This window comes from Phocoena phocoena, chromosome 14 (genome assembly GCF_963924675.1).
Source record: "Phocoena phocoena chromosome 14, mPhoPho1.1, whole genome shotgun sequence".
NCBI lineage: Eukaryota > Metazoa > Chordata > Mammalia > Artiodactyla > Phocoenidae > Phocoena > Phocoena phocoena.
The window spans coordinates 50,117,013-50,133,218 of record NC_089232.1 but is presented as its reverse complement, the minus strand read 5'-3'; the positions used below and the strand labels follow the sequence as shown (position 1 = coordinate 50,133,218).

The window sequence follows — 16,206 nt, the reverse complement described above, 5'->3', positions numbered from 1 at the left end:
CTTAAATCTTTCTATTCATGGGCCTGCGGTATCAATTATGGATGTTGCTGCAAAACTGCCAGCTATTTTGGTTAAACTACCACCTTGGAAAAGGAGATTGGAGTCAGATAATCATATGAACTTTCTCATGCTTGGTGGAAGTGCTTCTGAAGAAAGAAGTTGAAAGTGACGAAACTCTTTTGCAGTTATTGATATTAAATTTGGATTTGTAATCTTACTCCTTTCCCAGAATAAAGAGGACCTCACTGATATAGGTAAAATAAGATGATGCTACGTGAATTCAATTACAAGAGTCCTGGAATCTTTAATATTCCTTAATAAGCTTATACTAATCTGGTAAAGTACCATGGGAGCGCTGATTCATTTTGTAACAAAAGATCTTGCGGTTTAAGGTTTTCAGTACTTGTTGCTATTAACATGAAAAGCCAATTCCAACATGTGATTTAGGCCCAGGACTAACCTTATCATAATTTACTTTTCACACAATCAGATTTATTGGGGTAGTATCTACATACAGTAAAGTTCACCTTTATTTAGGTATACAGTTTTTAGATGTACATATGAATTTTGACAAAACACTTGGAGTTATATAACCAGTATCACAGTTGAGATACAGAACATTTCCATCACCCCAAAGAGGTCCCTTAGGCCCCTGTGTAGCCAATACCCTCCCTTCACATCTGGTCCCTGGCACTCACTGATGTGTTTTCTTTTGGTATAGGCTTGCCTTTTTCAGAATGTCAAACAAATGGAATCATGCATTATGTAACTTTAATATGATATATTCACAATTCATTCATGTTTTTGCATATATTAGTATATTCCATTGTGCCACAATTTGTTTATCCATTCACCATTTGGACATTTGGATGTTTCCAGTTTGGGCATTTGTGAATGAATCCCCTAAAAACATTCATGTGTGGGTTTGTGGGTTTCCTCCCTTCCTTTCTCTCTCGCTCCCTCCCTTCCTTCCTTTTTGGTGTGGACTTAGGTTTTCTTTACTTTTGAGTAAATACCTAGGAGTGGGATTTCTAGGTCATATGATACCTGTATGCTTATAAGAAACTGCCAAACTCATTTCCAAAGTGGCTGTATTCCCAGCAGCAGTGTATGGTGGAATGCAAATTTCTGCTACCAATGGGTAAGAGTTGTAGTTGCTTCATGTCCTTGCTGCTTTAGGAGAGGAGAAGTTTGTGATTTTTTTTTTTTTTTTTTTTTTTTTTTTTTTTTTGCGATACGCAGGCCTCTCACTGTTGTGGCCTCTCCCATTGCGGAGCACAGGCTCCGGATGCGCAGGCTCAGCGGCCATGGCTCACGGGCCCAGCCGCTCCGCAGCATGTGGGATCTTCCCGGACCGGGGCACGAACCCGTGTCCCCTGCATCGGCAGGCAGACTCTCAACCACTGCGCCACCAGGGAAGCCCAAGTTTGTGATTTTGATGAAGTCTAATTTATTCTTTTTTCCTTTTGATTTCTGCTAATGTGTCTTATCTAACCAAAGGTTGTGAAAATCATTGAATGCTTCTAAAAACTTTATGGATTTTACATTTAGGACTGTGATCCGTTTTTGAGTTAATTTTTGTGTATGGTGCAAGGTTAGGGTTTAGGTTTTTTTTTTTTTTTTGCATATGGATATTCAGTTGTTTTAGCATTATTTGTTAAAAAGACTACCCTGTCTCCATTGAGTTGCCTAAATCGCATTGAGTGTTTAAAGCACGTTCACCTTTAATGAAAATCAGTTATCATAATGTATGTTGGTTTATATCTGGACTTCCACTCTGTTTCATTAATTCATGTGTCTATCTTTTCACTAGCACCACACTGTCTTGATTATGTCAGCTTTGTAGTAAGTCTGGACATCAGAGAGTATGAGTTTCTTGTTTGTTTTTTTTTAAAGAAGATGTTGGGGGTAGGAGTTTATTAATTAATTAATTAAATTTTGCTGTGTTGGGTCTTCGTTTCTGTGCGAGGGCTTTCTCTAGTTGTGGCAAGTGGGGGCCACTCTTCATCGTGGTGCGCGGGCCTCTCACTGTTGTGGTCTCTCTCGTCGCGGAGCACAGGCTCCAGTTGCGCAGGCTCAGTAGTTGTGGCTCACGGGCCTAGTTGCTCTGCGGCATGTGGGATCCTCCCAGACCAGAGCTCGAACCCGTGTCCCCTGCATTGGCGGGCAGATTCTCAACCACTGCGCCACCAGGGAAGCCCCGAGTTTCTTAACTTTATTCTTTTTCAAAGTTATTTTGGTTATTCTAATTCTTTGCTTTTCCATATAAATGTTAGAATGAGTTTGTCATTTTTTACAAAAAAAGCTGCTGGGATTCTGATATGGGTTTTGTTGGATCTGTAGATCAACAAGGGGAGAATTGACATCTTCACAATGAGTTTTCCAATTTATTGCTACATTTTTTATTTAGGTCTTTGACTTAAAGTTTTATAGTTCTCAACATACATATATTGCACATATTCTATTTTTATCTAAGTGTCTCATGGTTTTGGGTGCTGTCATAAATAATAATACACACCATAAAGCACAACGTTATTTATATTTTAAGCTTCATTTGCATTAATTTTAAAAATATTATTTTCAAAGATAGGATTATTGAGGAAAAAAGCTAAAAATTTCCGTGGTTCTTCAAGTACATTGCCACAATAGTTTCAAGAGGTTGTGCAATTTTTCCTGCCACCAGCACTCTTTATCAGTTTTACCACATACTTGACAGTTTACACCATTGATTTTGTCTATTGTAAAAATTTACCTTTTAACCATTTTTTACTGTACAGTTCAGTGGCATTAGGTGCAGTCACATTCTTGTGCAACAGTCCTCACCATCCATCTCTGGAACATTTTTTATTTTCCCAAATTGAAATTCTGTACCCATTGAGCAATAACTCCCCATTTGTATCTTCCCCCAGCCCCTGGCAGCTACCATTCTACTTTCTGTCTCTATGAATTTGACTATAGGTATCTCAAAGCAGGAGGTCAAATAGTATTTGTCCTTTTGTGTCCCTTTTCACTTAGCATAATGTCTCGTGTTCATCCATGTTGTAGCATATATTAGAATTTTCTTCCTTTTTATGCTTAAATAACATTCCATTGTGTGTATATACCGTATTTTGTTAACTCATTCATCCATCCATGAACACTTGGATTGCTTATACCTTTTGACAGTTGTATCTAATGCTACTATAAACTTGGGTATACAAATGTCTCCTTGATTCCCTGCTTTCAAATATATAGCCAGATATGGTGCTGGGTCATATGACAATTCTGTTTATAATTTTTTAAGGAACTACTGTAGTGTTCCATAGCAGCTTCACCATTTTACATTCCCACCAGCAGTGCACAATTTCTCCACATTCTCACCAACACTTATTTTCTGTTTGTTTTTTTTCTTTGATAATAGCCATCCTAATGGGTATGAGGTGGTATCTTATTGTGGTTTGGATTTGCATTTCCCTAATGATTAGTGGTACTGAACATCTTTTCATGTGCTTATTGCCATTTGTATATTTTCTTTGGAGAAATGTCTAAGTTCTTTGCGCATTTTTAAATCAAGTTTTTTGTTTTGTTGTTGAGTGTAGGCGTTTTAAAATATATTCTGGATATTAACTCATCAGATATATGATTTGCAAATATTTTCTCCCATTTTGTGGGTTACCTTTTCACTTTGTTGATAGTGTCCTTTGATGCACAAAGGTTTTAATTTTGATGAAGTCCATTTTATCTTTTTTTTTTTTTGCCTATGCTTTTGGTATCATATCTAAGAAATTATTCCCAAATTCAGTGTCATGAAGATTCTCCTCTATGATTTTTTTCCTAAGAGTTTTGTAGTTTTAGCTCTTACGTTTAACTTTTTAATCCATTTTGAGTTAATTTTTGTATATGGTGTAAGGTAGGGGACCAACTTCATTCTTTTGCATGTGGATATCTAGTTTTCTTAGCATTTGTTGAAAAGATTGTCCTTTCCCTGTTGAATGATCTTGTCACTTTTGTAGAAGATCATTTGACCATATATGTGAGAGTTTATTTCTGGTCTCTCTGTTCTATTGGTCTTTTGTCTGTCTTTATGCAAATACACTGTTTTGACTACTGTAGTTTTGTAGCAAGCTTTGAAATCAGGATGAATGGGACCTCCAACTTGTGTTTTCTTTTTCAAGATTGTTTTGGTTATTCAGGGTCCCTTGAGATTCCATCTGAAATTCAAGATGCTTTACTATTCCATTCGCACCAAAAATGTCATTTGGATTTTGGTAGGGATTGCAGTGAATCTTAGTTGTCTTTGGGTAGTATCAACATTTTAATAATATTAACTCTTCTAATCCATAAGCATGGAATGTCTTCCCATTTATTTGTATCATTTTTAACTCCTTTTGGCAATGTTTTGTAGTTTTTAGTGAACAAGTCTTTTTCCTCCTTGGTTATGTTTACTCCTAAGTATTCTATTTGGTGGTTTTGTAAATGGAATTGCTTTCTTAACTTTGTTTTCAGGTTGTTAATTGTTAGTGTATAGAAATGCAACTGATTTTTGTATGTTGTTTTGTATTTTGTACATTTTGCTGAATTCATTAGTTCTAACATTTTTGTGTGTGTGTGGAATTTTGGGGGTTTTGTACATAGAACATTATGTCATCTGCAAACAGAGCCAGTTTTACTACTTCCTTTTTAATTTGGATGCCTTTTATTTCTTTATCTTGCTTAATTGCCCTAGCTAGGACATCTAGTACTATGTTGAATAGAAGTGGCAAGAGTGGGCATCCATGCCTTGTTCCTGATTTTAGAGGAAAAGCTTTCAGTTTTCACCATTGAATATGCTGTTAGCTGAGAGTTTCTCATAGGTCAATTTTATTATGTTGAGGTAATTTCTTTCTATTCCTAGTTTGAGTGTTTGTTTTTATTTTTAAATCATGAAAGGGTGTTGAATTTTGTCAAATGCTTTTTTTGCATTAGTTTAGGTGACTGTCGTTTTTTCCCCTCTTCAATGTGTTAATGTGTTGTATTACATTGATTTTTCATATGTTGAGCCACTTTTGCATTTCAGGAATAAATCTCATTTGGTCATGGTGTATGATCCTTTTAATGTGCTGTTGAATTCTGTTAGTATTTTGTTGAGGATTTTTTTCTTTTTTTTTTGGCCATGTTGTGTGGCTTGTGGGATCTTAGTTCCCTGACCAGGGACTGAACCTGGGCCCTCACAGTGAGAGTGCAAAGTCTTAGCCACTGGACTGCCAGATAATTCCCTTGTTGAAGATTTTTGAGGATTGATGTTAATTCTTCTTTGAGTGTTTGGTAGAATTCTTTAGTGAAGCCATCTGGTCCTGGGCATTTCTTTGTTGAGAGGTTTTTGATGACTAATTGATTCTCATTACTGGTTATAAGTCTATTAATATTTTCTCTTTCTTCATGATTCAGTCTTGGTAGGTTTTGTGTTTTTAGGAATTAGTTCATTTCATCTAGGTTATCCAATTTGTTGACATACAGTTAGTCTTATAATTCTTTTTATTCCTGTAAAATCACTAGTAAAGTTCCTTTATTTCTGATTTTAGTTATTTGAGTCTTCTCTCTTTTTTTCTTCATCAATCTAGCCAAAGGATTATAAATTTTATTGATCTCTTTTGGTTTTGTTTAGTTTCTCTGCTGTTTTTCTATTCTTTACTTTATCTCTGCCCTAATTGCTATTATTTCCTTCCTTCTACTAGCTTTGGCTTTATTTGTTCTTCTTCTAGTTCCTTAAGGTTGTTAATTTGAGATCTTTCTCCTTTTTTAATATGAGCATTTACAGCTATAAATTTCTCTCTTAGCACTTCGTTTGCAGAATCCCATATGTTTTGGTATGCTGTGTTTTCATTTGTCTTGAGATTATTTTTTATCTTTTGACAAAAGATTTTTTGTTGTTGTTTCTTCTTTGACCCATTGATTTTTTTTTTTTTTTGAGACTGTTGTTTAACTTCTACATCTTGTGGATTTTCCAGTTTTCCTTCTGCTCTTAATTTCTGGTTTCATTCCATTGTGATCAGAAAAGATACTTTGTATGATTTCAGTCCTTTTAAATACTAAGATTTGTTTTGTGGCCTAATTTATGGCCTATCCTGGAGAACGTTCTGTGTGTACTTGAGAAAAATGTGTATCCTGCTATTTTGCATGTTTTGTATATGTTTGTTAGGTACAGTTAGTCTGTCATGCTCAAGTTCTTTATTTCCTTATTGATATTGTGTCTGGTGGTTCTATTCATTATTGAAAGTGGAGTATTAAAGTTTCCTACTATTACTGCAGAGTTGTTTCTCCCTTTTTGTTGCATATATTTAGGAGCTGTGATGTTTGGTGCATATATATTTGTAATTGTTATATCTTCTTGGTGAATTAATTCTTTTATCATTATGTAATTTTTTTTTTGTTTCTTGTAACAGTGTTTGAATTAAAGTCTATTTTGTCTGTTATTAGCATAGTTTCCCCAACTCTTGTGGTTACTATTTGCATGGAATATCTTTTTCCGTCATTTTACTTTCAACCTTGTGTGTCCTTAGACCTAAGGTGAGTCTCTGGTAGACAGCATGTAACTGGATACTGTTTATCCATTTTGCCAGTCTGTTGCTTTTGGTTGGGGAGTTTAATCCATTTACGTTTAAAGTAATTACTAATAGGGGAGAGGTTACTCTTGCTATTTTGTTTTCTGTGTGTCTTTTAGCTTTCTTGTCCCTTATTTTCTCCCTTATTTCCTCCCTTATTACATTCTTTTGTGTGTAGTTTTTTTGTAATGACATATTTTGATTGTTTTCTCATTTCCTTTTGTGTGTTCTCTATAGGTATTTTCTTTGTGGTTATCATGGAGATTACTTATAGCATCTTACAGTTGTAATAATCTATTTTGAACTGATACCAACTCACCTTTAATTTCATATAAAAACTCTGCTTCTTTTCAGCTCTACCCTCCCCCACTTTATATTACAGATGTCTCAAATTATGTCTTTATATATTGTGTACTCGATATAGATTTATAATTATAGTTTCTTAATGCTCTTATCTCTTAAATCTCATAGGGGACTAAAAAGTACAGTTAACAAACCAAAATTATGATAATACTGGTTTTTATATTTGTCATTGTATTTATCTTTACCAGAGAACTTTATATTTTTGTGTGGCTTCAGATTACTGTCTAGCTTCCTTTCATGCCGATTTAAAGGACTCCCTTTAGTATTTATTGTAGGGTAGACCTAGTAGTAATAAACTCCTTCAGCTTTTATCTGGAAGTGCCTTATTTGCAGGACAGTTTCCCAGATATAGAATTCCTAGTTTAGTCTTTTCTTTCAGCACTTCATTATTTTTTCTTTTTCTTTGGCCACACCACATGGCACATGAGATCCTAGTTCCCTGACCAGGGATCGAACCCATGCCCCCTGCATTGGAAGCGTGGAATCTTAACCACTGGACCACCAAGGAAGTCCCTCAGCACTTTAAATATATGTCATACCACTGCCTTTTTGTTTTCAAAGTTTCTGGTGAGAAATCTGCTTGTTATCTTACCGAGGATCCCTTGTATGTGATGAGTTGCTTTTCTCTTGCTGCTTTAAATAGTGCTGTTATTTAATTTCAGTTTCCAATTGTTTATTGCTACTATACAGCCATACAATTTTTGTAAATTGCCTTACATCAGTCTGAATGTTTATGTAACCCCCAAATTAATATGTTGAAATCCTAACCCCCAAAAGGTGATGGTAATTAGGAGGTGGGGCCTTTGGGAGGCGATTAAGTCATGAGGATGGAGTCTTCAATTAATGGGATTAGTTACCTTATAAGAGACCCCACAGGGCTCCCTAGCCCCTCTGCCATATGAGGACACAGTGAGAAGCCATCGTCTGTGAACCAGAAAGTGGGCTCTACCAGATACCATATCTGCTGGTGCCTTGATCTCAGGCTTCTCAGCCTCCAGAATTGTGAAAAATAAATTTCCATTGTTAATAAGCTACCTAGTTTATGGTATTTTGTTATAGCAGCCCAATGGTCTAAAACAGTTTCCTTATCCTTTTAATGTTTTGGGGATCTATGGTGACACCCTATCCTTAATTAGTAATATCGTTTCTTTTCTCTTTTTGTTAGTCTGGCTACGTTTTTTCATTTTTATTCATCTTTTCAAGGAATGAACTTTTGGTCTAATTGACTTTTTCTGTTCTCAGTTTCATGTATTTTTCTTTTTATCTTTATTTCCTTATTTGCTATGAGCTTAATTTGGTCTTCTCTTTTTTAGTTTCTTAAGGTAGAATTTTAGGCCACTGATTGAGACTTGCTTCTTTTCTTATATAGTCATGCAATGCTATAAATTCCCTCTAGGCACTGCTTTAGCTACATCTCAGGTTTTGAAATGTAATGTTTTTGTTTGCATTCAATTAAAATTATGTTTTAATTTCCCTTGTGACTTCTTCTTTGACCCATGCGTATTTAAAAATGTGTTGTTTAATTTGTAAATATTTGAGGATTTTCCAGATTTTTCTGTTACCGATTTCTGGTTTAATTCCTTTGTGCTAAGAGAACATACTTTGTATGTGTGAAATTTGCCAAGATTTGTTTTATGATCCAGAATATGGTCCATCTTGGTAAACATTCTGTGTGCTCTTGAAAAGAATGTGCATTTGGCTATTTTGGGGTGGAGTATTCTATAAATGCCAATTAGATTATGCTGGTTGATTGTGTTGTTCAGTTCTTCTACATTCTTACTGAATTTCAGTCTGCTTTTTTTATTGATTAGTAAGAAGAATGTTGAATTCTCCAACTATGTTTGTGAATTTGTCTGTTAATCTTTTCAGTTCTGTCAGTTTTGATTTATATTTGTCCTTTTGTATTTGGCTTATTCTAGTTAGTACAATCCTTTATATTTTTTATATAAATATATATAATGTCACTTGTCCTTTCTACTTCATTGAATTATTGTTTAAAATAAAATAGTTAAAACCTAAGAGGTATATAAATTTAAGATAGTATTTATAAAAACTGGTAAATATTATCTGAAAACAGTCAACTGATTTGCTGTCTATGTATGACTGTAAGTGGGTTTACTTTATTTACAACTTAAAAGTTATTCCCATCTTATATAGAAATGCTAGGGGTGTTCTAAAATTCAAAATTAGGGAATATCATCTGACAGGGAAGAAATATGTTTTCAGAGGCCACTTGTGAACTGTTTAAGTAATTTTATATTTTGTGTGATCCAATGTTTTATATACCTTGTTTGACAGGAAAAAACTTTATTGCATTTATTTCTCTTTTTAGGATTCTAATTCTCAGATGGATTTAAGCCTTCAGGTAACTGATGATGATATTAATGAGATAATTCAAATAGATGGAACTGGAGATACAGCTTCCAATGATGAAATAGGAAGTACAAGAGATGTAGATGAGAACAAATTTCTAGGGATTACTGATGCAGGAGACCTGAAGGTACTTGAAGAAGCCAGCAGTATATCAAATGAAGATTCAATGGCCAACAGTAGTGATAATGAAGACCCTCAAGTAGACCTTGTGGAAGAGGTAAGGATTATTTTTGAGCTGAAACTTTTTAAAATTTATAGCATTTGTACTTTAATGTACTTTGGAACCAAGAGGAATAACAATTAAGGTTAATCCTGTCTTTTGTCTTTAAAATGAGACTTATTTGTATCTAGTATTTAAACTTTCTTAAACTGTAATTTAACTCAGTATTAAGTATTTAGGAATCAGCTACTATATTTGTTGGTCTTGACTAGAGGTAGTGAGAGGTTTAAGGGATGGGAGTGGAGGTAAAGAGGGCAGCTAGGGTAAAAGCATATCATATCTGCTCTAATCCTAATAAATGCCGTGAAATGTTTGTGGAATGTGATAATTAAGAAGCATGTAAGTGGTATGTATTAACTATCATTTATGGTGCCGTACATATGTGCCAGGTACCATACTAAATCTTACTGCCTTTTGTTATTTAATATTACCACTGCCTTATGGGTTTTATGAGTCTTATTACTGTCCTCATTTTGCAGATGAGAAAACTGAGATACAAGGAGTTTTAGTAGCTTGCCAAAGGTCAGTCTTGTGGTTATTGAGTGACTAAGTTGGGATTCAAACTCAGGCTGTTTGACTTTTAAATACAGTACTATTCTGTGTCCTTGGAGGGAGAGAATATGTCCCTCTGTCTTTAAAAAATTCAAAGCGTCATGACATTCATTAATGTGAGTATCTTTCATCTTTAGGACCCTTTAAATTCTGGGGATGATGTTAGTGAGCAGGATGTGCCGGACCTGTTTGACACAGATAATGTAATTGTCTGTCAGTATGAAAAGGTACTGTATTCACCTTTTAGACTTTAGGTTTATTAATTGCATTTATAGTAGAAAATAAGCAAAATAATGGGAAATGTGATGATCAGTTACTGTTTAGTTAAATTAATCTCAAAATAGCTAAGTAATTCTATAAATTTGGGAGGGTATTTTGGGTCTAACACTGTGCTGTGTGGTCTTGGTGATACCAAAAAAGTGATAGGCCTTGTCTTATGGAGGTGATAGTCATTGAAGAAAGGTGTTTCTGTATGGAATAATAGAATGGCATACAATAAGACAGTAGGTAAATCAAAAGCTAAAATATGTGACAGGTAGATCAAATACTAAAATACATGGCATATAAATCAAATGTTAGATGAGTGGCATGTAAATCAAATGCTATGATAAGTGGCACAGTTAGTCCTAAAAGGGGCTAGGAAATGCAAGAAATCGTTTGTAGTTGGAGTTCTCCACAAATCCTTCATGGGTGATGTGGGGCTTTGAAATAGATCTTGAATGATTTGTAGGATATAGATAAGTGTGGAGAGTAGGCATTCAGAGTAGAGTAGCCTGATAAAAGGCGGAGAAATGAATGCATGTAGAATTTATAAGGGACAGTGAAGAGACAGCTCTGCCTTGAATGAGGTGTTTTCCTTTTGAATGTGTTAGGAAATGAGGCTGGGTGGTGGATAGAGGTGGGAGCAGATTGGAAAATCCAGAATCCTGGTAGGGGAAGTTCAAACTTGATTTGATGGACATTAACCTTATGAGGATGATATTGAGAAAATTGTAATTGGGTTTAAAAACTGGCATTGTTTGCTAATTTGGAAGAGGCAAATAGTAAGAAGAACAGGGATAGTACATAAAGTAACAGAGCCCAGACTAAGGATGGCAGCATAGAACATGGAAGAGTTAGAGATTATGGTGGAAGAATCATTGGACTTCCAATACTATGTTGAAGAGAAGTGGTGAGAGTGGGCATTCTTGTCTTGTTCCAGATTTTAGTGGGAAGGCTTTTAGCTTTTCACCTTTGAGTATTATATTGGCTGTGGGTTTGTCATAAATTGCTTTTAGTATGTTGAGATATGTTCCCTCTATACCACTTTCCTAAGGGTTTTTTATCATGAATGGGTGTTGAATTTTACCAGATGCTTTTTCTGCATCTGTTGAGGTGATCATGTGGTTTTTGTCCTTTTTTGTTGTTGATGGGGTGTATCACATTGATTGATTTGTGAATGTTGAACCATCCTTGTGACCCTGGCATGAATCCAGCTTGGTCATGGTATGTGACCTTTTTTATGTGTTGTTGGATTCAGTTTGCTAATATTTTGTTGAGAATTTTTGCATCTATATTCATCAAAGATATTGGACTGTAATTTTCTTTTTTGGTAGTTGTCTTTGTCTGGTTTTGGTATCAGGGTGATGGTGGCTTCATGAAATATTTTTGGGAGAGTTCCTTCCTCTTTAATCTTTTGGAAGAGTTTGAGAAGGATTGGTATAAGTTCTTCTTTGTATGTTTGGTAGAATATACACTGAGGAAAAGACAGTCTCTTCAGCAGGTGGCGTTGGGAAAGTTGGACAGCCACATGTAAGTCAATGAAGTTAGAACACACCCTCACACCATACACAAAAAATAAACTCAAAATGGCTCAAAGGCCTAAATATAAGACAAGACACCATAAAACTCCTAGAAGAGAACATAGGCAAAACATTCTCTGACATAAATTGTACCAATTTTTTCTTAGGCCAGTCTCCCAAGGCAATAGACATAAAAGCAAAAATAAACAGGTGGGACCTAATCAAACTTACGAGCTTTTGCACAGCAAAGGAAACCATAAATAAAATGAAAAGATAAACAAAAAGGTCCTACTGTATAGCACAGCGAACTATATTCAATATCCTGTGATAAACCATAATGGAAAAGAATTTTAAAAAAAAAAGAATGTCTATATGTGTATAACTGAGTCACTTTGCTGTACAGCAGAGATTGGCACAACATTGTAAGTCAACTATACTTCAATAAAAAAAAATAAAATTAAGTAAAAAAAAATAAACGAAAAGACAACCTACAGACTGGGAGAAGATACTTGCAAATGATGTGACTGACGAGGGCTTAATTTCCAAAATATACAAACAGTTCATACAACTCAACAACAAAAAAACAAGCCAATCCAAAAGAAGACCTAAATAGACACTTCTCCAAAGAAGATATGCAGATGGCCAATAGACATGTGAAAAGATGCTCAACATTGCTAATTATTAGAGAAATGCAAATTAAAACTACAGTGAGGTACCACCTCACACCAATCAGAATAGCCATCATTAAAAAGTCTACAAATAACAAATGCTGGAGAAGGTGTGGAGAAAAGGGAACCCTCCTACACTGTTGGTGGGAATGTAAATTGGTGCAGCCACTATGGGAAACAGTATGGAAGTTCCTCAAAAAACTACAAATAAAGTTGCCATATGATCCAGTAATCCCGCTCCTGGGCATATACCCAAACAAAACTAATTCAAAAAGATACATGCACCCCTCCCCATGTTCATAGCAGCACTATTTACCATTGCCAAGACATGGAAACAACCTAAATGTCCATCGACAGATGAATGGAGATGTGGTATATATATACAGTGGAATATTACTGAGCCATAAAAAAAGAATGAAATAATGCCGTTTGCAGCAACATGGATGGACCTAGAGACTATCATACTAAGTGAAGTAAGTCAGAAAGAGAAAGAAATACCATATGATATCACTTATATATGGAATCTAAAATATGACACAAATCACTATATCTATGAAATGAAAATAGACTCATAGTTACAGAGAGCAGACTTGTGGTTGACAAGGGGGAGGGAGAGTAGGGGAGGGAAGGATTGGGAGTTTGCAGTTATATATATAATATAATATATATATTATAATAATATAATATTATACAACAGGATCCTATTGTATAGCACAGGGAACCATATTCAATATCCTGTGACAAACCATAATGGAAAAGAATATGAAAAAGAATGTGTGTGTGTGTGTGTGTGTGTGTGTGTGTGTGTATAACTGAGTCACTTTGCTGTACAGAAGAAATGAACACAACATTGTAAATCAACTGTACTTCAGTAAAATTAAAAAAGTATCATTGGTACTTGGTGATTAGTTGGTCATGAGAGAATGATTGACAAGGGAGAGTTAAAGGTGTCTATCAGGTTTCAAGCCTAAAAATTAGGTTAGTAGCAATTGAACTTTAGCAACTAAAATATAATACAGCTTAAATTTGTTTTTAAACACTATAACTGTGATTATGTAGTCAGTTTTGTGTTCTTAACTTATTCATATTTACATTTTTTAGCAGCTTTGAGATATAATTCACATACTATACACTTCACCTATTTAAAGTGTACAATTCAGTGGTTTTAGTATATTTATGGATATGTGTAACCATTAACACAGTCAATTTTAGAAAATTTTTATCACCTCAGAAAGAAAGCCCATACCCTTTAGTTCTTACTCCCATATTGCCCCCTTTCTCCCATCCCCAGTAGTAAGGAACTACTAATGTACTTTCCATCATTGTAGATTTCCCTATTCTGGAGTTTCATATGAAAGGAATCATATAATATGTGGTCTTTTATGACTGGTTTCATTTATTTCACACCGTGTTTCAAGATTCATCCATATTATAGCTTGTAACAGTTCTTCATTCCTTTTTATTGATGAATACTAGTCCATTGAATGGATATACCGCATTTTGTTTATCCATTCATCTGTTGAGTGATATTTGAGTTGTTTCCACCTTTTGGCTATTATGAAGAATTCTGCTATAAATATTCATGTACAAGTTTTTTGTGAATATATATTTTCATTTCTCTTGGTAAATACCTAGGAGTGGAATTCCTGGGTCATATGGTAATAATTTGAGGCACTACCAGACTGTTTTCCAAGGTGGCTGTACCATTTTTCATTCCCATCAGCAGTGTATGATGGTTTAGATTGCTTTACATTCTCACTAACACTTGTTATCTGACTTTTTGATTCTAGCCATCCTAGTGGGTGTGAAGTGGTATCTTGTGGTTTTGATTCGCATTTCCCTGATGACTAATGCATATTTACATCTTTGACTTGTTTTCAGTAACAATTTCAATATACTCAGGGGAGATGGAGGATGGTACTTTGAATTGCTGTAAAAAATGAATCCTTTTCTCTAAAAATAAGATAATTTTCTCTCCTATAACATTTTTTATAGATAGAAAATGGCAATTTAGATGCTGGTAAACATAAGCATAAGAAGGAATAGGTAATAGAAAAGGGACTGGTCTTGGTTTGAAAGTTCTTTTAGATTCTTATAAACAGTGTATTGTGTTCTATAAACAGTGTATTGTGCTGTATAGACACTAGATTATATATGCATTTCTTAGAGTCACAAATAATTTTCTAGACTATTATGGATATAGTATTCTTTGTGGTACTGCATTGTGGGCAATAGCTTGTAATTAATTAACATTGAATTAATAGAATTTAGTATTTTAGTGATGTTAAGGAGAGGTAGGTTGCAGTTTTGGATGTGATGTCCAGGGGAGGCCTTACTGAGAATGTGATTGGGTAAAGATCAAAAGGAGGTAAGAGAGGGGACTTCCTTGGTGGCGCAGTGGTTAAGACTCCGTGCTCCCAGTGCAGGGGCCTGGGTTTGATCCCTGGTCAGGGAACTAGATCCCACATGCATGCCGCAACTAAGAGTTCACATGCCACAACTAAGGAGCTGGCAAGGTGCAACTAATGAGCCCGCCTGCCACAACTAAGACCTGGTGCAACCAAATAAATTTTAAAAATTTTTTTAAAAAATGGAGGTAAGAGAATGAACCATGAGGATATTTGGATGTAATCATTTCAGACAGAGGGAACAGTAAATAATACATAAGTCCTGAGGTAGACGAATACCTGTGTGTTCAGGGAACAATGAGGAGAGCAGAGCAGTAAGTGAGGGGAAGAGCAGGATCTTACAGTCCATTTTAAGGACTTTATTTTTTGGATGAGAAGTCATTGGAGAGTTTTGAGCATAGAAATGATATCTGGTTTATGTTTTTAGTAGGGCCATAGTAAAAGTAGACTGGCTACCATGTTTAGAGTAGACTAAGAGGAAGACAAGGGTGAAAATAGGGAAACTAGTCATGAGACATACTAATCCAGGTGAGAGAGGATGGTGGCTTAGACAAGAGTAATAGTAGTGGAGGTGGTAGAAGTGGTTGGAATATGCTTTGTAGGTAGAACTAACATTTACTGATGGATCTGGATATGAGGTGTGAGTAGGAGGTGTAAGGATTGTGTCCAAGATTTCTGGCCTGAATGAGAAGAATGAGTGGCCATTCCTCACTGAGATGCGGAAGACTGTGAGGTTTGGGGGAGAGTATAATAGTGTCCTTGTTTTAAACTTGCTTGAGATGTTTATTGGACATTTATGAAGAGGTGCTGAAGCAGTTGAATGAGAATCTGGAGTTTAAGGGAGAGGTGTGAGCTAGAGATATAATTTTGGAGAGTCATCAGCATATAGATGATGTTTAAAGCCATGAGATTAGATAAGATCACCAAGAGAGTGAATATCAACAGAAAGAAGAGTCCTGGTACACTCTAAAATTGAGAGGTAAGAGAGAGAAGGAGGAATCAAAGGAGTGGCCAAAGGGTCATGCGGAAAGCCAGGAATGTTCTAGAAGCCAAGTAAGGAAAATATTTCAAAGAGGATATATTGAATGGTGCCAGTAGATCAAGTATTTAAAATTTTTTTTCCTTATTATGTTATCTCTTGTTGCTGTGGTAAATGGGCTCTTTATATCTTCTAACTGTTGCTTATATATCAGTATTTGAAGGCAATGAATTTCAGTTTATTAATTTTGTATCAATACTGAATTCTTATTTAGTCATTTTAAATTGATTATCTTAGGTTTT

At 35.1% G+C, this 16,206-nt stretch overlaps 1 protein-coding gene across 1 annotated transcript in view; it reads left to right on the top strand.

Moving 5' to 3' along the window:
• The window catches only part of GTF2A1L (general transcription factor IIA subunit 1 like), a 58,014-nt gene that overhangs the window by 40,101 nt on the left and 1,707 nt on the right, over positions 1 to 16,206 (top strand). The window contains exons 6-7 of the mRNA XM_065890781.1: positions 9,256 to 9,513; positions 10,206 to 10,295. Coding sequence (XP_065746853.1) covers positions 9,256 to 9,513; positions 10,206 to 10,295 — 348 coding nt within the window. The remainder of the gene's footprint in view (positions 1 to 9,255; positions 9,514 to 10,205; positions 10,296 to 16,206) is intronic.